The following is a 17,108-nucleotide window of genomic DNA, read 5'->3' as shown; positions in this document are numbered from 1 at the left end:
TACAGTGTTCAGAATTCGTTGCAATTATGTTATTTGCATAAATGGTTTAAGAGTTACGATAATTCCAAGAACGTCAATCATGGTAGCTAAAGCTCCGGCGTTAATAACTTTCCATCTAAATGGTTTGCAGACATGGGGATGTTAACGTTTAATTGAAGATAACAAAGGAGAGCAATCTTCCATTGATGTGATTGAATCAAGTCGTGTTTTTGGTGTTCGTAATAACATCTTAGCGATCCTCAGATTCTTTCATTTTTGACCAACTTTCCTAAAAAGAAAAAGTATACATTTGAAATAATAATACATAATTTAATTCACTCTTTGTGAGAAGATCACATCTCTGCCAGATTGTCGCAGGTGGAACACACCACACACCTACGGGATCAAGCGTTTTGTCTGCCGCGCGCGGCAAGTTGCGTTTGGAGAAAATTGCCTTGGATGTGGAAGAAGTCTGTCTGTCAGGCTGAAAGCCTGGGAAAGGAGTCACTGAAGTGAAGCATCTTTGCAGAGCTGCAGAATCACAGGAGAGCTGCAGATCTGTGCCACAGCAAGAAATAATCGGCTGGAATCGCAGCAGTCTAAAACATCTCACAGCCTTTTTCCCCCCAAAACTTAAAATGTAGTCGATAGCTTCAAATCTCCTGTTTTGTCTGGAATGTTGAAGTATTATTTAAGCCGTTGAAATCGCATGTTGTTGTTTTTACTTGGTCTTTTACCCATCACTCTCTTTACATTTGCTCTGGGGAAACTGCATGTTGGTTAATCCCCACTTTGATCCACATTGAAGTATGCTGGCAGTTTTTAAATGGGCTGAAATTACACTGAGACATTTATGGTGGTTTGGCACACAATCCTACTGACTACAAAAATATTTAGCCAGCGGCAGCGCAGGTTTTTCACCAATTCAATCCTACAATTCTAAGGTTTATATTTGTACGGCTAAATGAGCAGTTTTACATTTATAGGAGAAATCTCTGAGATACCGAGAGCTTTGTCAAAATTCTGTTGATTCAGTGTTGTCGTGTGAGAACATATGTTGTTTTTTCCCTTTACGAAGACTGTTCCCATTTTTGTATTGAAAACAAAATATTTCGGATCCATTGAATGGATTTTAAGTTTTCATCCGGGAATGGACATAATTGATAAAGATGATTAATGCTTTGAGTTTAAAAGGGTCTTCATATATTTATCATGAAGTTTCATTAGATGCATCCCATCAAAAAGCGTTTCACTAAACTTTATCACATATTCGTCACTCAACGACTCTTCAGCTTTTGTGAAGAAATCCTCCTTTTTTTAAATTTCCGGTTGATTGAAGATCTGTGATTTCTCCCAGAACCTCCATGAACACAGATAGGTATTTGATGAAGAGCTTCTCTAGTTTTCTCTCAAGGATAAAGCAAAACAAAGTGATGAAAGTCGACCTTCCCGCTCTTTTTATAATTCTATTTTCCTGCTGCACATTTGGACTAAAACTCATTATTTTCTGGAGAGCTGAATGTGACGTTGGCCTGATTCTGTTTTCTCCAAGTGTCTGACCTGACCAGTGCTGGCCTCGTTCCATTTCAGCGTTTTTTTTTCCTGCACATTTGGACCAAAGATCTCTGGGATGTAATTTTTCTGCCTCTCAGCAGATTTGAACTCTGGGGTTTAATACGCAGCCGACCAAGTATAGTTTGTTGCAGCCTAATTTCATTTCCTTGCTGAGTAGATTTAGAATAAACTGCCTGAACTTTTCGGCTAATTCTAATTTCCTGTCTGTATCCGTTTTAAACTCCAAGTGTGATAAATCCGTCCTGGTTCCATTGCTGCCTCTTTGTCTTCAGATCCGCCTTTACGCCCGGCCGGATGCCATTTCGAGCGGCGCCGGGGACTACGCTCTCCACATCACCAAGAGGCTCCTGGGATTTTATGAGGACTACTTCAAAGTGCAGTACTCACTGCCCAAGCTAGGTAAGGCTGGCGGCGTGGCCCTCGTCCCCCGACGTCATTTGCCACTTCACTGCAGAGAGCGGCTGCTCTTTGACTGCATTTAGATGAAGCAAAAGCAGAAACAAAATCTGCTTCTTTGACATTTTTTGTCTTGATGGCTTTCATATAAAGAGGCAAAAAACATGCAACCATCCACTTCAGAGAAGAGAACACAAGTTTGACTGATGGGTTTTTACTCTTTACTAAGGGAAACGTGTTTTTTTCCTCATCTTTGACGGTTTCTGTTTTTATGTAAATATAAAGTCCTCCTGATCACATGGTTATGCCAATGTCAGTAGTGTCATGAGGTCATTCAGACTCTCCCACTCCCGTGATTTTGGCCTCCACCCGCTGATCGCATCATTGAACACATCACATGCCCAGACCAGAGTCCATGATTGGTTGACGCAACGCCTCGCCCTCGCTGAAGTTGAGATAATTTACCTCTGGACGCCCCGTGCACTCAGATCGCATTGCTACTAGACCGACGCTCTGCGCCCAACCCTCAAATCACGCCGCATGATCTCGAACCGTCTCTGTTTATTGACTTAACATTGAAGCAGGACGAATCGCGTTGTGTGTGAACGCAGCTTTAGCCTCTACTTATGCTAATCCAAAGTGCAAAACACAAACTGAAACAAAATCTATAAATGAAGCGTGACCTAAAACGATGAGCTGGAGTCAGATGATGCCAACCCTTAGCAGAGGTTCAGACCTTTACATCCCACTGTGATCACCTTTTGGTTTATGTTCTCAGAGGACTTTTAATGATCTTCATGCCGTTTTAGTCAAAATCCCCAAACCTGTGTCTTTTTCTGGGACATAGTTTCTGCAGAGAGGGAGGAGTTTGAAAAAAAGTTTGTGGGTGAGACCCAGAACTGAAACTTGCCGTTTAATCACTCCTCTGCTAGCTTACAGCCCCTCACACCCCCAACCTAACGTCATCGGTGCAACAAAAATGGCAGCAGCATCGTAGCTATCCAGCCGTGAAGTTTAGGTCCAGATCTGAAATGAGGGCTATAGAATATCTGTCAATCAAATTCTGAACGTGCGTTGTCTGACAAACCACTTTTCCGAGGCATCTGATTGGTCAGTTTATAACTTGAACAACTGGAACAACAGAAAAAAATGCAGACAAAGTAGGATCAGGAACATGTTAAAAATATAGGTATCAAAGCAAGAATGGTAATTCTGACTAGTAGAATGGCTGAGTAATAGCTGTCATTCTGATGTCCAGAGGCCTCATCGACATAAACCTGCAGCTTTCACAGCGGAAGGTTTGAATCCTCTGCCTAAAGCCTCTTAATCTCAGCTTGATAGGAGCGCAGCAGCTGTCTCTTTCCTCACAAATGACTGTCAAATATTCTCCTAAGAGTCACTTACACTCCAAGTACCGAAAACAGAAGCCTCACTGCAGAGTTAACATGTTTTTATGGAGTATGCTAATTTCACATGGAGGTGGCAAAAAAAGCCCCCCCCCCCCAGGGGGAGTTTGTATCCGTTTGAGAATGAGACTAAGAGTTCTATTAAAAATCCTGCTCTGATGTTCAACCCAAACATCAGTGACTAACGCTTCGGCTGCAGGGATCGGCTTCATCACGACATCCTGTGACCGCTCCACCAAATAAAAATCCCTGGATTTTCTTTCTCACAATAAGATGGGGGTCACAGAAAACCGCGGTGTGAGCTGTTAGAAACAGGACAGCATCCCTGCTGCAGCTGCATGGAAGAGCAGATGTGAGGCGCCTCAGGGTGCTGAGGGACACGAGTCTGTGCACGCACTGACCAACACTGCAACAGCGTACCAACACCGAGAGATCCACGAGAATCCTGAAGAAAACGGCGACTTCTGGAGGGAAACAAGTCTAAGGAAGGTGTTTGAGTGACAGTGAGCCAAGTGCACCGTTGGTCTGTTTACATCCAAACAGTCAGATTCATAAACACACCTGTGTGTGCCGAACAACCTCCTGACGTCACGTTTCCGTTCAGTCTTTCTGGTGAACTTTGTGGACACTGATATGTCAGCCTCCAACTCCCTCTGCTATTACTAAAGCCGCTCCCTCCTATGACCCTAAACGAGCCAAAAGCCTGGACGGGTCAACCCCCTTATGGGTGGGGGTGACCGCATGAATACAATTACACACATGTTCTCTTGGTGGCTCACAGATCTATCCAGTGTTTGAGACTTTTACCCACAAACCTCCAGGATCTGCAGCTAATTCAAACGCAATGACTAAAGATTGTCCCGTACACTAAGGTTTCTTCAGTGCCTCTTGGTAGAAAAGCTTTCTTTTACATCAAATCCTGATCTCACTCTTAAAATAGCTCAGATGTAGAGTCGTTTTTCAAAGTAAAGACCTTCCACACTCTCTTTATCCATGAAAGCGAAGGCGCTGCGGCTCTTTGTGATGTAAATCCTGGGTGTGCGTGTCCGAATCTGCTTCAAATTGTTGTGACCAGCAGCCCCAACAGCCATGATCCCATAAACACGTGGAGAAAGGTGAATACAGAAGCCCAAACACAGTCGTTCATGAGGGGGTAAGGTGTGCAGCACGAAGCCTGAGAAAGCCCTGAAGCTGCTGAGCAGAGCGCCGTTCAGTCTACCAGGAAGCAGATCTCCTGCGGCAGAAATGAGATGCGTTTGTGAATATTAAGGAGCGCATGATGGTTCAGAGATGAGCTGAGAGGCTGGAGGAGGGCTGGACTTTGACTCCTCTGGAAAAGGAATAAACAGTTATATAGCCTACATTTGGAAGCCTGACTAAATCCATCATTATATATCAACTATATTTTAATACAAGACATGGGCTCTTTAAAAAGGAAAAATGTCAAACATTGCCAGGTTTAAAACCTATTTTGGGACAACTCTGAAGCTTGTTGGTGTACATTCTCAGTCTTCCAGGTCATGATGATAAAATGAAAAGTTCTACAAAATTCAACTGGACCACATTTCTGATGAGAAGAAGCTGCTTCTCCAGTTCCGTCTGACAGCTGTTGGCCTGGAGATCCAGAACCTCCTGGCTGGAGTTTCATTCCCTTCATGGCCTGCAAAGTCCCCCCAACGATGACACGCCGAGTTTCATCACCTGTCCTGGGTTACACCTCTGGATAACGATGTCTATTGTCACGCTGAGTATGTTAGTAGATTTTAGACGGCGTTAGTGTGGCGAGCTGGCAGAAGTACTGTTCCCCTGTTTCTCACACATCTTTTACCCGAACATTATAAAAATAACTTTATTAAATAATTAAATTTAGGGAATTAATTAAGAAGTAGGATTTTTATTTACCAAAAATTATTAGTTTCTAAGGAAATCGCAAAACGACATGGACCTGTTTGTCACCCCCAGGCGACCCAAACATAAAATGGTTGCTATGGAGATAAAGTCATTTTTCTTTTCTTTTCCATACATTTGCCGCTTGACCTGGCTGGGAAGGGCAGACGGGGAGAGTGAGGGGCGTGTGGCGCCTGTGGGCCATCCAGACCCGTTTGCAGCTTTAATTTATACGTCATCATCTCTTTATGTTGTTTGCATAAAGTGAAATAGGATTAAGAAGTCCTGTTCCTACTAAAACCAGCTTGTGTTTCAGCAAACAGCTTCCTGTGTTTTTGAAGGAGTTGCTGCTGATTTCTTCTGCCAACGTGGAGTTTGATCAGAACAGAAGGACTCGTTGGTGCGTGTTGGCGTGGCTCCTTCATGGACGGCCTTTTCACTTCGCCGCTCTAAAACCTTCATCTTCTCAGCAGCGTTCAACCCGCCACTCGTTGGAGCCGCGCGTGTTTACTCTCCTGTCGGCACCGTCCAGGAGAATCATATCAGAGCGGTCAAATCCCATCCCATCCTCTTTCTTGCTGTGCTTGTGTCTTTGTAATTGTTTGTGTTTTACACTTTTGTCCTGCCAGAAACAATTAGCGGTGCCAAAGCGGAGCATTTCCTCTGCTCTCCTCTCTAATGTGATCAGCGTGGCTGCGGATTGTCGGTGTCAGACTCTTTCTCCCTGTCCACATTCATCCGTCACATTAGGAATTCTCTTTCAGTCCGTTTCCTTCCACCAGCTCAGAATAAGGTTGACATTTAATCGCCCCCCCATCTGACCTTTACTATGATATTAGTGGCAGTAGCAGAATGTCCGACGCTGTGCTGGAAGTGATGTCACATCCGGTGGAATCAGCAAATGGTCATTTTTCAGTTTTTAGAGAAATTACCTGCAAATTCAGGTTAATAAGGGACATTTAAGAAAAGGCCTTAACTAAAAAAAATAATGAGCTCATTGGATTTTTTGGGGGGAATATTTATACCAACTGTCAAAACGTTTTCCGGTTTTTTAAGTTTATTAGAATATTTTTTGTAAATATAAAAAAATGAGGATTACATTCACTGACCAAAAATATAAACGCAACACTTTTGTTATCGCTCCCATTTTTTATGGTATGAACTCAAAGATGTGAAACATTTTCCACACACACAAAATAACCAGTTCTCTGAAATATTGTTCACAAATCTGTCTAAATCTGTGATAGTGAGCACTTCTCCTTTGCCAAGACAATCCATCCCACCTCACAGGTGTGCCGTATCAAGATGCTGATTAGACAGCATGATTATTGCACAGGTGTGCCTTAGACTGGCCACAAGAAAAGGCCACTCTGAAATCTTCAGTTGTATCACACAGCACAATGCCACAGATGTCCCAAGTTCTGAGGGAGCGTGCAATTGGCATGCTGATAGCAGGAATGTCGACCTGAGCTTTTGCTAGGGAATTGAATGTCCATTTCTCCACCATAAGCCGTCTCCAAAGGCGCTTCCGAGAATTTGGCAGCACATCCAACCGGCCTCACAACCGCAGACCACGTGTAACCACACCAGCCCAAGACCTCCACATCCAGCATGTCCACCTCCAAGATGGTCTGAGACCAGCCACTCGGACAGCTGCTGAAACAATCGCTTTGCATAACCACAGAATTTCTGCACAAACTTTCAGAAACCGTCTCAGGGAAGCTCATCTGCATGCTCGTCGTCCTCATCGAGGTCTCGACCTCACTCCAGTTCGTCGTCGTAACCGACTTGAGTGGGCAAATGCTCACATGCGATGACGTCTGGCCCGTTGGAGATGTGTTCTCTTCACGGATGAATCCCGGTTTACACTGTTCAGGGCTGATGGCAGACAGCGTGTGTGGCGTCGTGTGGGTGAGCGGTTTTCTGATGTCAATGTTGTGGATCGAGTAGCCCATGGTGGTGGTGGGGTTATGGTATGGGCAGGCATATGTTATGGGTGAAGAACACAGGTGCATTTCATTGATGGCATTTTGAATGCACAGAGATACCGTGACGAGATCCTGGGGCCCATTGTTGTGCCGTACATCCAACAACATCACCTCATGTTGCTGCATGATAATGCACGGCCCCATGTTGCAAGGATCTGTTCACAATTCTTGGAAGCTGAAAACATCCCAGTTCTTGCATGGCCAGCATACTCACCGGACATGTCACCCATTGAGCATGTTTGGGATGCTCTGGATCGGCGTATACGACAGCGTGTTCCAGTTCCTGCCAATATCCAGCAACTTCGCACAGCCATTGAAGAAGAGTGGACCAACATTCCATAGGCCACAATAGACAACCTGATCAACTCTATGCAAAGGAGATGTGTCGCACTTCATGAGGCAAATGGTGGTCACACCAGATACTGACTGGTTGTCTGAGTCCCCTGACCCCCTCAATAAAACAAAACTGAAGATTTCAGAGTGGCCTTTTCTTGTGGCCAGTCTAAGGCACACCTGTGCAATAATCATGCTGTCTAATCAGCATCTTGATATGGCACACCTGTGAGGTGGGATGGATTGTCTCGTCAAAGGAGAAATGCTCACTGTCACAGATTTAGACAGATTTGTGAAAAATATTTCAGAGAACTGGTTATTTTGTGTATGTGGAAAATGTTTCACATCTTTGAGTTCATACCATTAAAAAATGGGAGCAATAACAAAAGTGTTGCGTTTATATTTTTGGTCAGTGTAGAACATCTTTAAAAAAAATTTTTAGTAGATCCATAATGCTTATTCTGACAAATAGAATGACTAACAGCTGTTTATTTGGGATTAATGGGATTATTATTATAGGATTTTGGCTTCTTGGAGCCAGCAGGTACTTCCTGTCTGGAACGCCAGGGGGGCGGGGTCACTCAGTCCAGTTCTCATTTACAATCAATGGTCTACACAAACCTACACATCAAGCTGTGTTCACACCGCCCTCAGCAACGTGGGTTCAAGCAGCCACCGTAAATAGAAACTCTGTGAAAACGCACGTGTATGTGTGTTATCAGCTTCCATGTTCAAAACTCATCAAAATATAACTGTATAAAAAATTGATCCCAGAGGAGAAACTTGTGGTTGGCGCCCGGCCTGAATGTCACCAGGTCACTCGTATATCATTATACAGCTGTGAAAGAAAAAAGCCAGCAGCCAGATTTGCAGCCTGTAGGTGTCGGACATGTGCTAGTAAACAGTAGAGCAAGAAAAAGAAGAAGAACCCCCCCCCCCCCCCCCCCCCCCCCCTGTTTGTCCAGTGTGAACACCGTGCACCTTCATGAACCTGCGTGTAGTGTGTTCCTCTAAAGCATGAAGCCATGCTCCCAACCACGCCCCATGGGGGAGGAGTTTCATGAAGGTCTTTCAACGTCCAGTTATGAAGTCTGATCAAATGAGAAGGTTCAAAAGGTCAAAAAAATGCACGTGAATTTGTTTTATCTCCCGTTTGTCAAGGCCTGAAGAAAACAGAAGTTCCTCTCTGATTGTTCTTTCTCTGAAATCTTCAATCCTTCACCACAAGAACGTCTGGCGTTCTTCAGCGTTCTCCGTTTCCCAAAAGAGATTGGATTTAAAGTGGAACCACATGGATTTGGGCCAATGGCCTCGTTTTTGTTTGACCACCTTTTATTCCACTTTGACATTAATCAAAGTCTGCTGATTTTGAATGAAGCTGTGGTGGAGTGGCCACAAACCAGAACCAGAATTCCTGCTCTTGAGTCGTTTCCCATGGTTTTGCCCTCAAACTTTAGTCTCCTGCTTCCCCTTTGGAGCCCGCAGAGGAATGTTGTTGTTTTGCCAAAGCTGTCCTCAGCTGAACTTTGTGAACTGACATCAGTTAAAAAGTGTCGAGAATGAAAAATCCTCAGAGGTTTAGTTCTGTTTGAACTTTTCCGGCTTTTCATCCACTTTGGGCATAAAGGATGCAGTCGTCCGTCAGGAGGCCGCGTCCTGGATCCACGCGAGTGTGGACGCTGTGATGCATGTGCGTTCATACTGATGTTGACATCAGTCTTTAGCACAGCTTGCCTTGCCCCCCCCCACACCGCCGGCATGTGTGTATGTGGTCCCAGAGCCTCGGGGCTCCATCTGTTGTCATGCAGGGCATGGAGCTCCCACGAGAGCGGCAGGCAGAAGTGATGAGTGCAGATACAAACGTAAAGGGACAGACGTCGGCACCGACAGACGGAATAGTCAAGAAACGCCCGTCCCCTCCTTACCTCTGCAGATTCTGCTCACCTGAGACTGAATTCACTCAGACGCCAAATGAACCTGATGACACTTTTCATGAAGCTTTAACAAAACTAGCTTCCACAAAGAAAGATTTTAAATAGTATCCACTTACAAACAGAACATTATGACCAGCAACATTTTATAGCATTTTTAATGTAGTTTTCACGACAGTGGAAGAAAATTCAAGATCTCATTTTTAATGGTTGTATTTATGGAGAAAACTGGCTTCAGTTTTAACACTGACGCTTTAGTTCCACTTAGAAGTTCCTCTCCAATCATTTTCGTTCCAATACTCACCTATGGTCATGAGCTCTGGGTCGTGAATGAAAGAACGAGGTCCCAAATACAAGCGGCTGAGATGAGTTTCCTCCGTAGGGGGGCTGGGCGCTCCCTCACAGACAGGGGGAGGAGCTGGGAGTAGAACCGCTTCTCCTCCACATCCAGAGGAGCCAGTTGAGGTGGCTCAGGCATCTGGTCCAGATGCCTCCTGGACGCCTCCCTGGGAGGTGTTTCGGGCATGTCCCACTGGACCGAGGCCCCGGGGAAGACCCAGGACACGCTGGAAAGACTGCCTCTCTTGGCTGGCCTGGGACGCCTCGGGGTTCCCCCAGAGGAGCTGGAGGAAGTGGGCGGGGCAAGGGAAGTGTGGGTATCTTTGCTTAGACTGCTGCCCCAGCAACCCGGTCCCGGATAAGCGGAGGAAGATGGGTGGAGGGATTCTGTGGTCCACTTGGTTTGTTGTTAAATACACATAATTTCTCTTTTCTTCCCTCCTTTCCTTTTCCGTCCGGTCCAACACCAAAGATTTTCAAATATGATTGAAATTAATAAAGTTTGGCCTCAATTACAAAAGGGGTTTAGTCAGACATACCTTTGGTTTGTCTGAAGATTAATAACCCCTGTTGTTAAAGTAAAATCTGTCCAACACAAGAGGCCCTCAGCTCTCATCTGTCTGCCCAGCTGTTGGACAGGACAAGTTAAAGGAAAAGGGGAAAAAATAAATGAAAAATAAATAAATAAATACACATAATTTTATTTTGAAGAAATTTTTAAGGATCTGGGTTAAGGGTTAACTTTTTTAATGCCAAAACATTAAAAAAAAATGTCGTTATTTGGGTTTAGTTTCTCCAGAGTAGCAAGAGTTCATTAGAAATTCACCACTGAGTTGTGTTATTAAGCTCAGAGTTATTGATATTTGTCCTCCATCATGAGAAAAAAACTACAAGAACAGCGAAAACACAATTTTCCTTGGAGTGGGTGTTAAACCGTTACCATAATTGTGTAAATGGGAAAGTCAGCTGTAAAATTGCATAAAGAAAACCGGCCTTGGATGTAGAAAAGCGGCTGAGACGCATCAGCTGATTCCCACTGATCCTGGAAATGGTCAAAGATGTCAAAGAGCGTGTTATGTAGATGTCGCTGGCAACATCTGAGGTGCTAAAGGGTTTAATTACGGAGTGAATCTTTAATTGAGTTCCCTTCATGAATGCATCTTTGCATTCATAGCTTTTTTTCCCTATCAAGGTCTCTGTGCTACAGGCCTCGTATGAAAACATTTTCGTCTGTAAACGAAAACTATGTCAGAAGTTTGTTCCGCTCAGATGGAAAGAGGCTTTTCTGAATTCTGTTGGAGTTTTCCAAATCCCAAAAACCAACGCAAACAGGACAGTCTCACCAGGAGGAAGAGTGTTTGAGTCCCTGACACGGGAGGTTTTCGCTGTGTCCAAAATCTCTCTACTCTCCTGCGGAGCTATCCACTTCCCTGGATTTGAATGCAATTTGGACACATGCTCATTACTTTTTAATGCTGAATATGAAGTCACCCACTAGCCCAATATAACCTAATATGAACATTTTAAGAAAACTTTGGAGGATGAATAGAAAAACAATTTATTTATTTTTTTTTTTTCAAATGACAACACAATGCATTGTGGTCTATCTAGCATCAATGACCACTCCTCTTTTGATGAGCATTTGAGAAGAGCAGTTTCAGTATTTTGCACTTTGACTTGGTTCTGGAAACAGGTCTTTTGATAATCTCTGATTTGGACCGACTCGTCTGCGCCTGTGTATTACTTAATAGTCTTAAGGAGTCACTTTCTTTGCTACTTTTGGTTTCTTTGTTAAAAGTTCATCCTTCTGTTTTAGGCTTCTTTTTCTTAAATGTGCAGATTTCTGCAGCAGAACTTTAAGTTGACTAAAGACCAAAGACAGAACCTGAGAGACGGTGGTTCTGAAGCCCCTAAAACCCAGAGAACACCTTTTGCAGTGGGGGAGGCGGTTCTCCCCTCGGTTTTTTCTCGGTTGTGAAGTGGAGATAAGTGGAGGAACGCTAACGGGCCTCTCCAGGCTTCCGTAGGAATTCATGTGACTGTTCCAGCGGAGCATAAATCTTGCTGCAGCAGAGCGAGCTGAGGCTCAGGTGATCCGACTGTCGGGAGAATATCCGTGCGAGAACTCGCCGAGTGGACTAATGCGTTCTGTGGAGTTCTGGCTCCATCTGGGATCCGCAGAGACGCGCAGGCAGCACCGCCTGAGGTGCAGCGCACACATTCAGACGCTCAAACACACACCTACAGCCCCCAGCTTCTCCATCCTTTCATCCTCCCTCCATCCTTCTTTTCTTCCGCTTTGTCCCTTGCTCTTTCTCTCAAGCCGTCGCCTCAGGGCGACACGCGACGGCAGATGGACCAAAGCGAGGCGTTCCATCGCAGAGCTGCAGGCCAGTCAGCTGTCCGCCTGCTGCTGCCTCAGCGATGCTGACAGCTGAAGCCTCTTCCAGTCAGCGTTCCCAGACAATTCAGCATTAATATTCAATAAAGTGAGCGAGATTCCCTTCTTCACAACAGTGACTTTGCAGAACTTTACTAAAGGCACCAAAACCACAGGAAGTTTCACAAGCAGAAGAGAATCTTTTACCTAAAAAAATTCCTTTCTGATCATTTAAAAAAGTCTAAATGTGTCAAATTTATTCAGCTCAGCTCCTCGTGAAGTAAAATACGACTTTAAGTGCAGAGGAAATTAGAAACTTTTGAGAAGTCTACAGCTGCAAATGTCGTTTTGCAATTGTTTGGAGTTCAAACTTTTTCTATTTAAGCTGCAAGTTTTAGCCAAAATTCATCAAAAACTATAAGTATAAAAAGAAAAAAATTGGAGCTAAAAGCAGACTCTTCCATAGAAAAAGATTTACCTCCATCTCCAACCAAATGAAGTTAATACAGTCGCTATTCTTTGGTGATATAGAAGCTGCTATGTTGAAGACGTGGTCAGAATGCAGTGATTGGTCTGTTTCCATGGCAAACCCTCTGACCAATCAGGAGTGGGCTTATTAGATAGCCACACCCCTACCCATTGGAAGTAGGCTACACGAAATCTGTTAAATGTTTTAAAAGTTGGATGTGGCAGGCTCCACCTACTTTTATTGAGGCATCTGATTGGTCAGCTAGGGACTGTGAATAGAAAACAAAAACATAAACTCTAAAAAGGTTCCAGTCTGGAAAAGTCTCATCTGTAAACAAGCAAAAGCTGTCAGAGGACTGGCTGGTTTTCCACTTGTTACTGCACAACTTTTCCAGATGGTTTGATCTGCTCGGTATGCAAAGATGAAACCATCCGACAGTTCCAGAGAAGCAACTCTGTAGAACAAAAACTCCCCAAGGATGAGGAACCCTGCTGAGAACACGAAGGTTGGATGATGGAACACGGACATTTGAAGTCGGAAGAGTTTGGACCTCTGTTTGGTTTGATTCTCTTCACACACAAAAAACGCTTCATCAAATCACAGATGATAACTGAGCCCAAAGGTTCATGAGGTCTGGATTGGGCTGACTTTCTCCTCCTGCAGCGTCAGTCTGTGAAACATGCTTGGAGGTTCCTCTGCACTCTCCTCCACCTGCAGCATCCAGCTGGTTTGTGAGGAGGCGGTTTACTCCAAACCAGCAGATGATTGGGCACATACTGAGTCTCATTTAGCCGTTCTCCTCTCAGCTCCACGAACAGGTAAATCAGCAGCTTGTGAGAAGGTGGAAGTCATTTTAACCGTGCGCTGAATTAATGGCAGTAGTCACGTCAGCATTCTTCTGCTGCTTGGAGAAAACGCACATTTAGTCTTTTCCAGCTGCTGCTTTTGCAGCAACCCATGGACACCGAGTGAGGAAAGGAGGAGAAAAGAGGCATGCAGGGAGGCGCAGACCTGCTTTCATGCATAATTGGGTCTAATCTGCTACTTTTGGCGATTCTCGCTCTGTTAGGGAAATGCTAATTGGTATTTGGTTGGTGTGTGGATCCAGTTTCTTTGTGGATTACAGTTTTGTGAAAGTGAGTGTGACCCGATAACTCCTATAAACAAATCTTTGGAGCTGGGCTGGTCTGCTTCTGAGTCTGTCAGTTAAGGTCCAATCAATGGGTCATTGTTTACTATCATCATGTCTGCTTATTATTCTTTGTACAATTCAGATACAGGTTACCCTTAACACGCATCAGTTTGAGTTTTCTTTTTGAAGGCTGCCTGTGGTAAAAATTGCCACATTTCTCTGTTCTTTTTTTTCATGAGCTCAATACAACCCTGACACCAATTATGAATGAATTATTCCGCTCATTTCAGTTGGCTTCATGAATGAACATTATGGAAACTAAAGTGTCGCACTGAACAAAAGAAGACAAACGATTGTGTACATTGCATCTGAGGCATTGACAGCATATGAGAACAGCAGAAGAGCTTAGATGAAATCCACCAATAAGATAACACGACTAGTCTAATTAGGTGCAAACCTCCATTAGCCATGTGGCAAATATTACTCCAAATTTTACTCCGCCAACAGTAAATTTGGTCTTATTTGGGGCCTAGGGGATTTTAATTTTGGACACCGCCTGCATTCCTTCATCCTTGGAGTGTTTTTCTTCTCTTTTTTCTAAACGGGGAACCTGATGTTTTCTTTGATCTTTTGTCCATTTTCTACAACTTTGAATAGGCTTTTCTGTCTGTCAAACACCAGGGTTAAGATGAGTGAGAAGATGGAAACAAATTCACTTTGATGCAGACTCGTGTCTTTTATTTTTTTCTTTAAATCCTGTAAACCCAATAAAGCATATTAATTTTATGAATTAAAACTATTTATCTACTTGGAAGCAGCTGTTAGTTTGCTAGTCTAGAAAAACTGCAAGGAAATAAAAAAAAAAGGCCATGGTTTTTTCTTTAGGGTGCTCGTCTGCCCCCTACAAGATTGCGCCCTGGGCTTCTGCCCACATAGCCCACAGGAAAAGAACTTTATGTTACGGGGGCGGGGAAGGTGCTTTGTTATAGTGTTCGGTCTGGAGAAGGGTTCGGACCGCAGTCTGTTCGTCTGCAAATGCACTTAATAATAATCATAACGATAATAAAAGCCCGTTTAGAAGATAATCTAGCTCTGTGTCGGAGCTCTGCTTGTTTACATCAGACTTCAGAATATCTTCTTCTATGGTAGTCTCGTAATTTGTCCAGACCAATCACTGTCTGACACGTCATCTGACCAACGGACAGCCAATCACATAATGTGACGTCAGTACTACTCGAAGGACCCCGAACGGTTATTGTACCTATAACGTAACACAAAAGGAGAGTAAGTCGATAGTGTTCTGCTCTATGATTCCACTTTTTGCCAAAAGGTGGCACCCTATGTAAAATTTGGAGGTGGAATCAAGTAACTAAAAAATCACGTTTTTTTCTTTCCCAATTAGACACAACAATGCCACAATTCAGCCTGAACCTGACGAACCTGTGAGGACATAGTTAAATTCCACTCGTCGTCTTTGCAGACCTCCTTAAAAATGGGCTCAAATCTTCCAAAGTGTCCCTCAGTGAGGAGAGAAATGTTCAGAGGTCACATTTCAAACCACAGATAAACATTTCAAACAAACATTGCAGACATTTTACATTTAAATTCAGAAACCAGACTGCAGTTCTGTTGGTGCCCTGGTGGTTACTTGATGAACTGCGCACGGCTCCAGTGGACTTTGTTTCTGAGCATTTATCTCAGCTTTTCTGCAAACAGCTGAGTGATGGAAGTTTGGAGCTGCTGATCCGGTTTTGATCAGAAACGATCCGATTTCTTCTCCTGAAGACGATCAGGACGTCCGATCCAAACCCGACTCCTCCTGTATCTGTGCGCCGACACAAACTGGACTTGAAATGTTTTCAGAGCGGCGTGTGTCCAAAGGCTTTCAGGAACTCGTTCCTCCCTCAGCACTGAGAAGTCATTTGGAGGCTGCAGTTCAGAGGACAGCAGGATGAAGGCTCTTCAGGACTCGGGTTCAAAGCAGTTTGGGAAACAGCCAGAGGTGAGGAACTCATTTCCAGAAATGAGCAGAGCGGGACCAAAGCCATCCAGGATCCTCAGAGCGGGAGTTTAAAGAGATTATTTCCAGGAGAGCTGGAGGACGGGCGTCACAGACGAGGCTCTGTCGGACCGTGAGGAGAAACCAAGGTGAAGCGATTTCACGGAGCAGAGCAGGAGGCGTCCTCGGCCCGGGAGCCAGCTCCATGATCTGGGTTAACAAACGCTCCATCGCTGCTCAGCTGAAGCGTAGCGGTGGGGGGTTCAACAATATTGAATATTATATATGAAGGAAGCTGCAGGCAGCTGCGCTCCTGCAGGGTTCTCCTCATGAGGAGGGTCTTCAAATGAGACCTTTAAGCGGATTTCTGCTCAACTTCACAACAAATGTGCAATGAAAAATCAAGGCCTGTTCAGAGAAGCAGTTACAATTCAAAATGATCTTAGTAAACAGAAGAAAGTCAAAGGAGAAGGCCGAAAGAATCACATCTGAATTTATGATTGGAAATAACATTTTTAACATTTAAAGTTAAATACTTATAAACAAACCTACATTTATATAGATGGCGTGCTCATGTCTTCATGGTTGAAGTCGTCATTAGTAGTTTTTCCTTCTGGCTGACGAAAGTTTACATTTTCTAAATCAGTATTACTTTTGCTGTTTGCATGTTTACTTTCACACAGGGGTCTCAAACCTGCGATGGATTGTAACCTGCAGGACGTTACACATCGGTTGTCATCGGTTCACTCTGCAGTGGCGCTCATGTCAACTCCAAGTTTTACTTTGAAGCCACAAACATGCTGAGAAACACAGGAAACGACCCCGGAGTGTCAAAATAAACTTCCACTACCCTTTCAAAATGAAAGACTTCTTTAAAGTGGAAGCTACATCCATTCTTTGCAACAACAGCAGGTCGTGTAACGCCTTTTTAGCGCTCGCCATCACAGACCTCATGACTTCTGACCCGCAGAGCAGCTCTGACCTCAAGTTCAGGGAGGAGAGCGGAAAACCAGACAAGCTCAGGGAATTTAGGAGAGAAAAGCCTCCCAGCTGATCGGAGAATTCAGAGAAATGTTTCTTCCTGAAGAAGGACGACCTGGAGCAGATGTTCTGCCTGAGCTCCCACGCCTCCTTCATGAAGACGCTCTACCATTTCAATTAAACCGTGTCTGCAGACGGTTCCCAGCAGAGCGCTTGGGTTCATTTCATAAAACGTGCCGATTGTAAAGGCAGGATGCCATCTGTCGCTAACACCTGTGCCCCGTAAATTCAAATCAACTTAAACTGAAGGCGT

The 17,108-nt window shown here is 44.2% G+C and overlaps 1 protein-coding gene across 2 annotated transcripts in view; it reads left to right on the top strand.

Annotated features, from left to right (window-relative positions):
• Positions 1–17,108, top strand: part of trhde (thyrotropin releasing hormone degrading enzyme) — a 165,642-nt gene that overhangs the window by 56,130 nt on the left and 92,404 nt on the right. For both annotated transcript variants that reach the window (XM_023952251.1, XM_023952252.1), the window contains exon 4: positions 1,827–1,953. In XM_023952251.1, coding sequence (XP_023808019.1) covers positions 1,827–1,953 — 127 coding nt within the window. The remainder of the gene's footprint in view (positions 1–1,826; positions 1,954–17,108) is intronic.

The sequence above is a fragment of the Oryzias latipes genome, chromosome 23 (genome assembly GCF_002234675.1).
Source record: "Oryzias latipes chromosome 23, ASM223467v1".
Taxonomy (NCBI): Eukaryota; Metazoa; Chordata; class Actinopteri; order Beloniformes; family Adrianichthyidae; genus Oryzias; species Oryzias latipes.
Note: the sequence above shows the minus strand (reverse complement) of the source record. Positions and strands in the feature narration are given on the sequence as shown.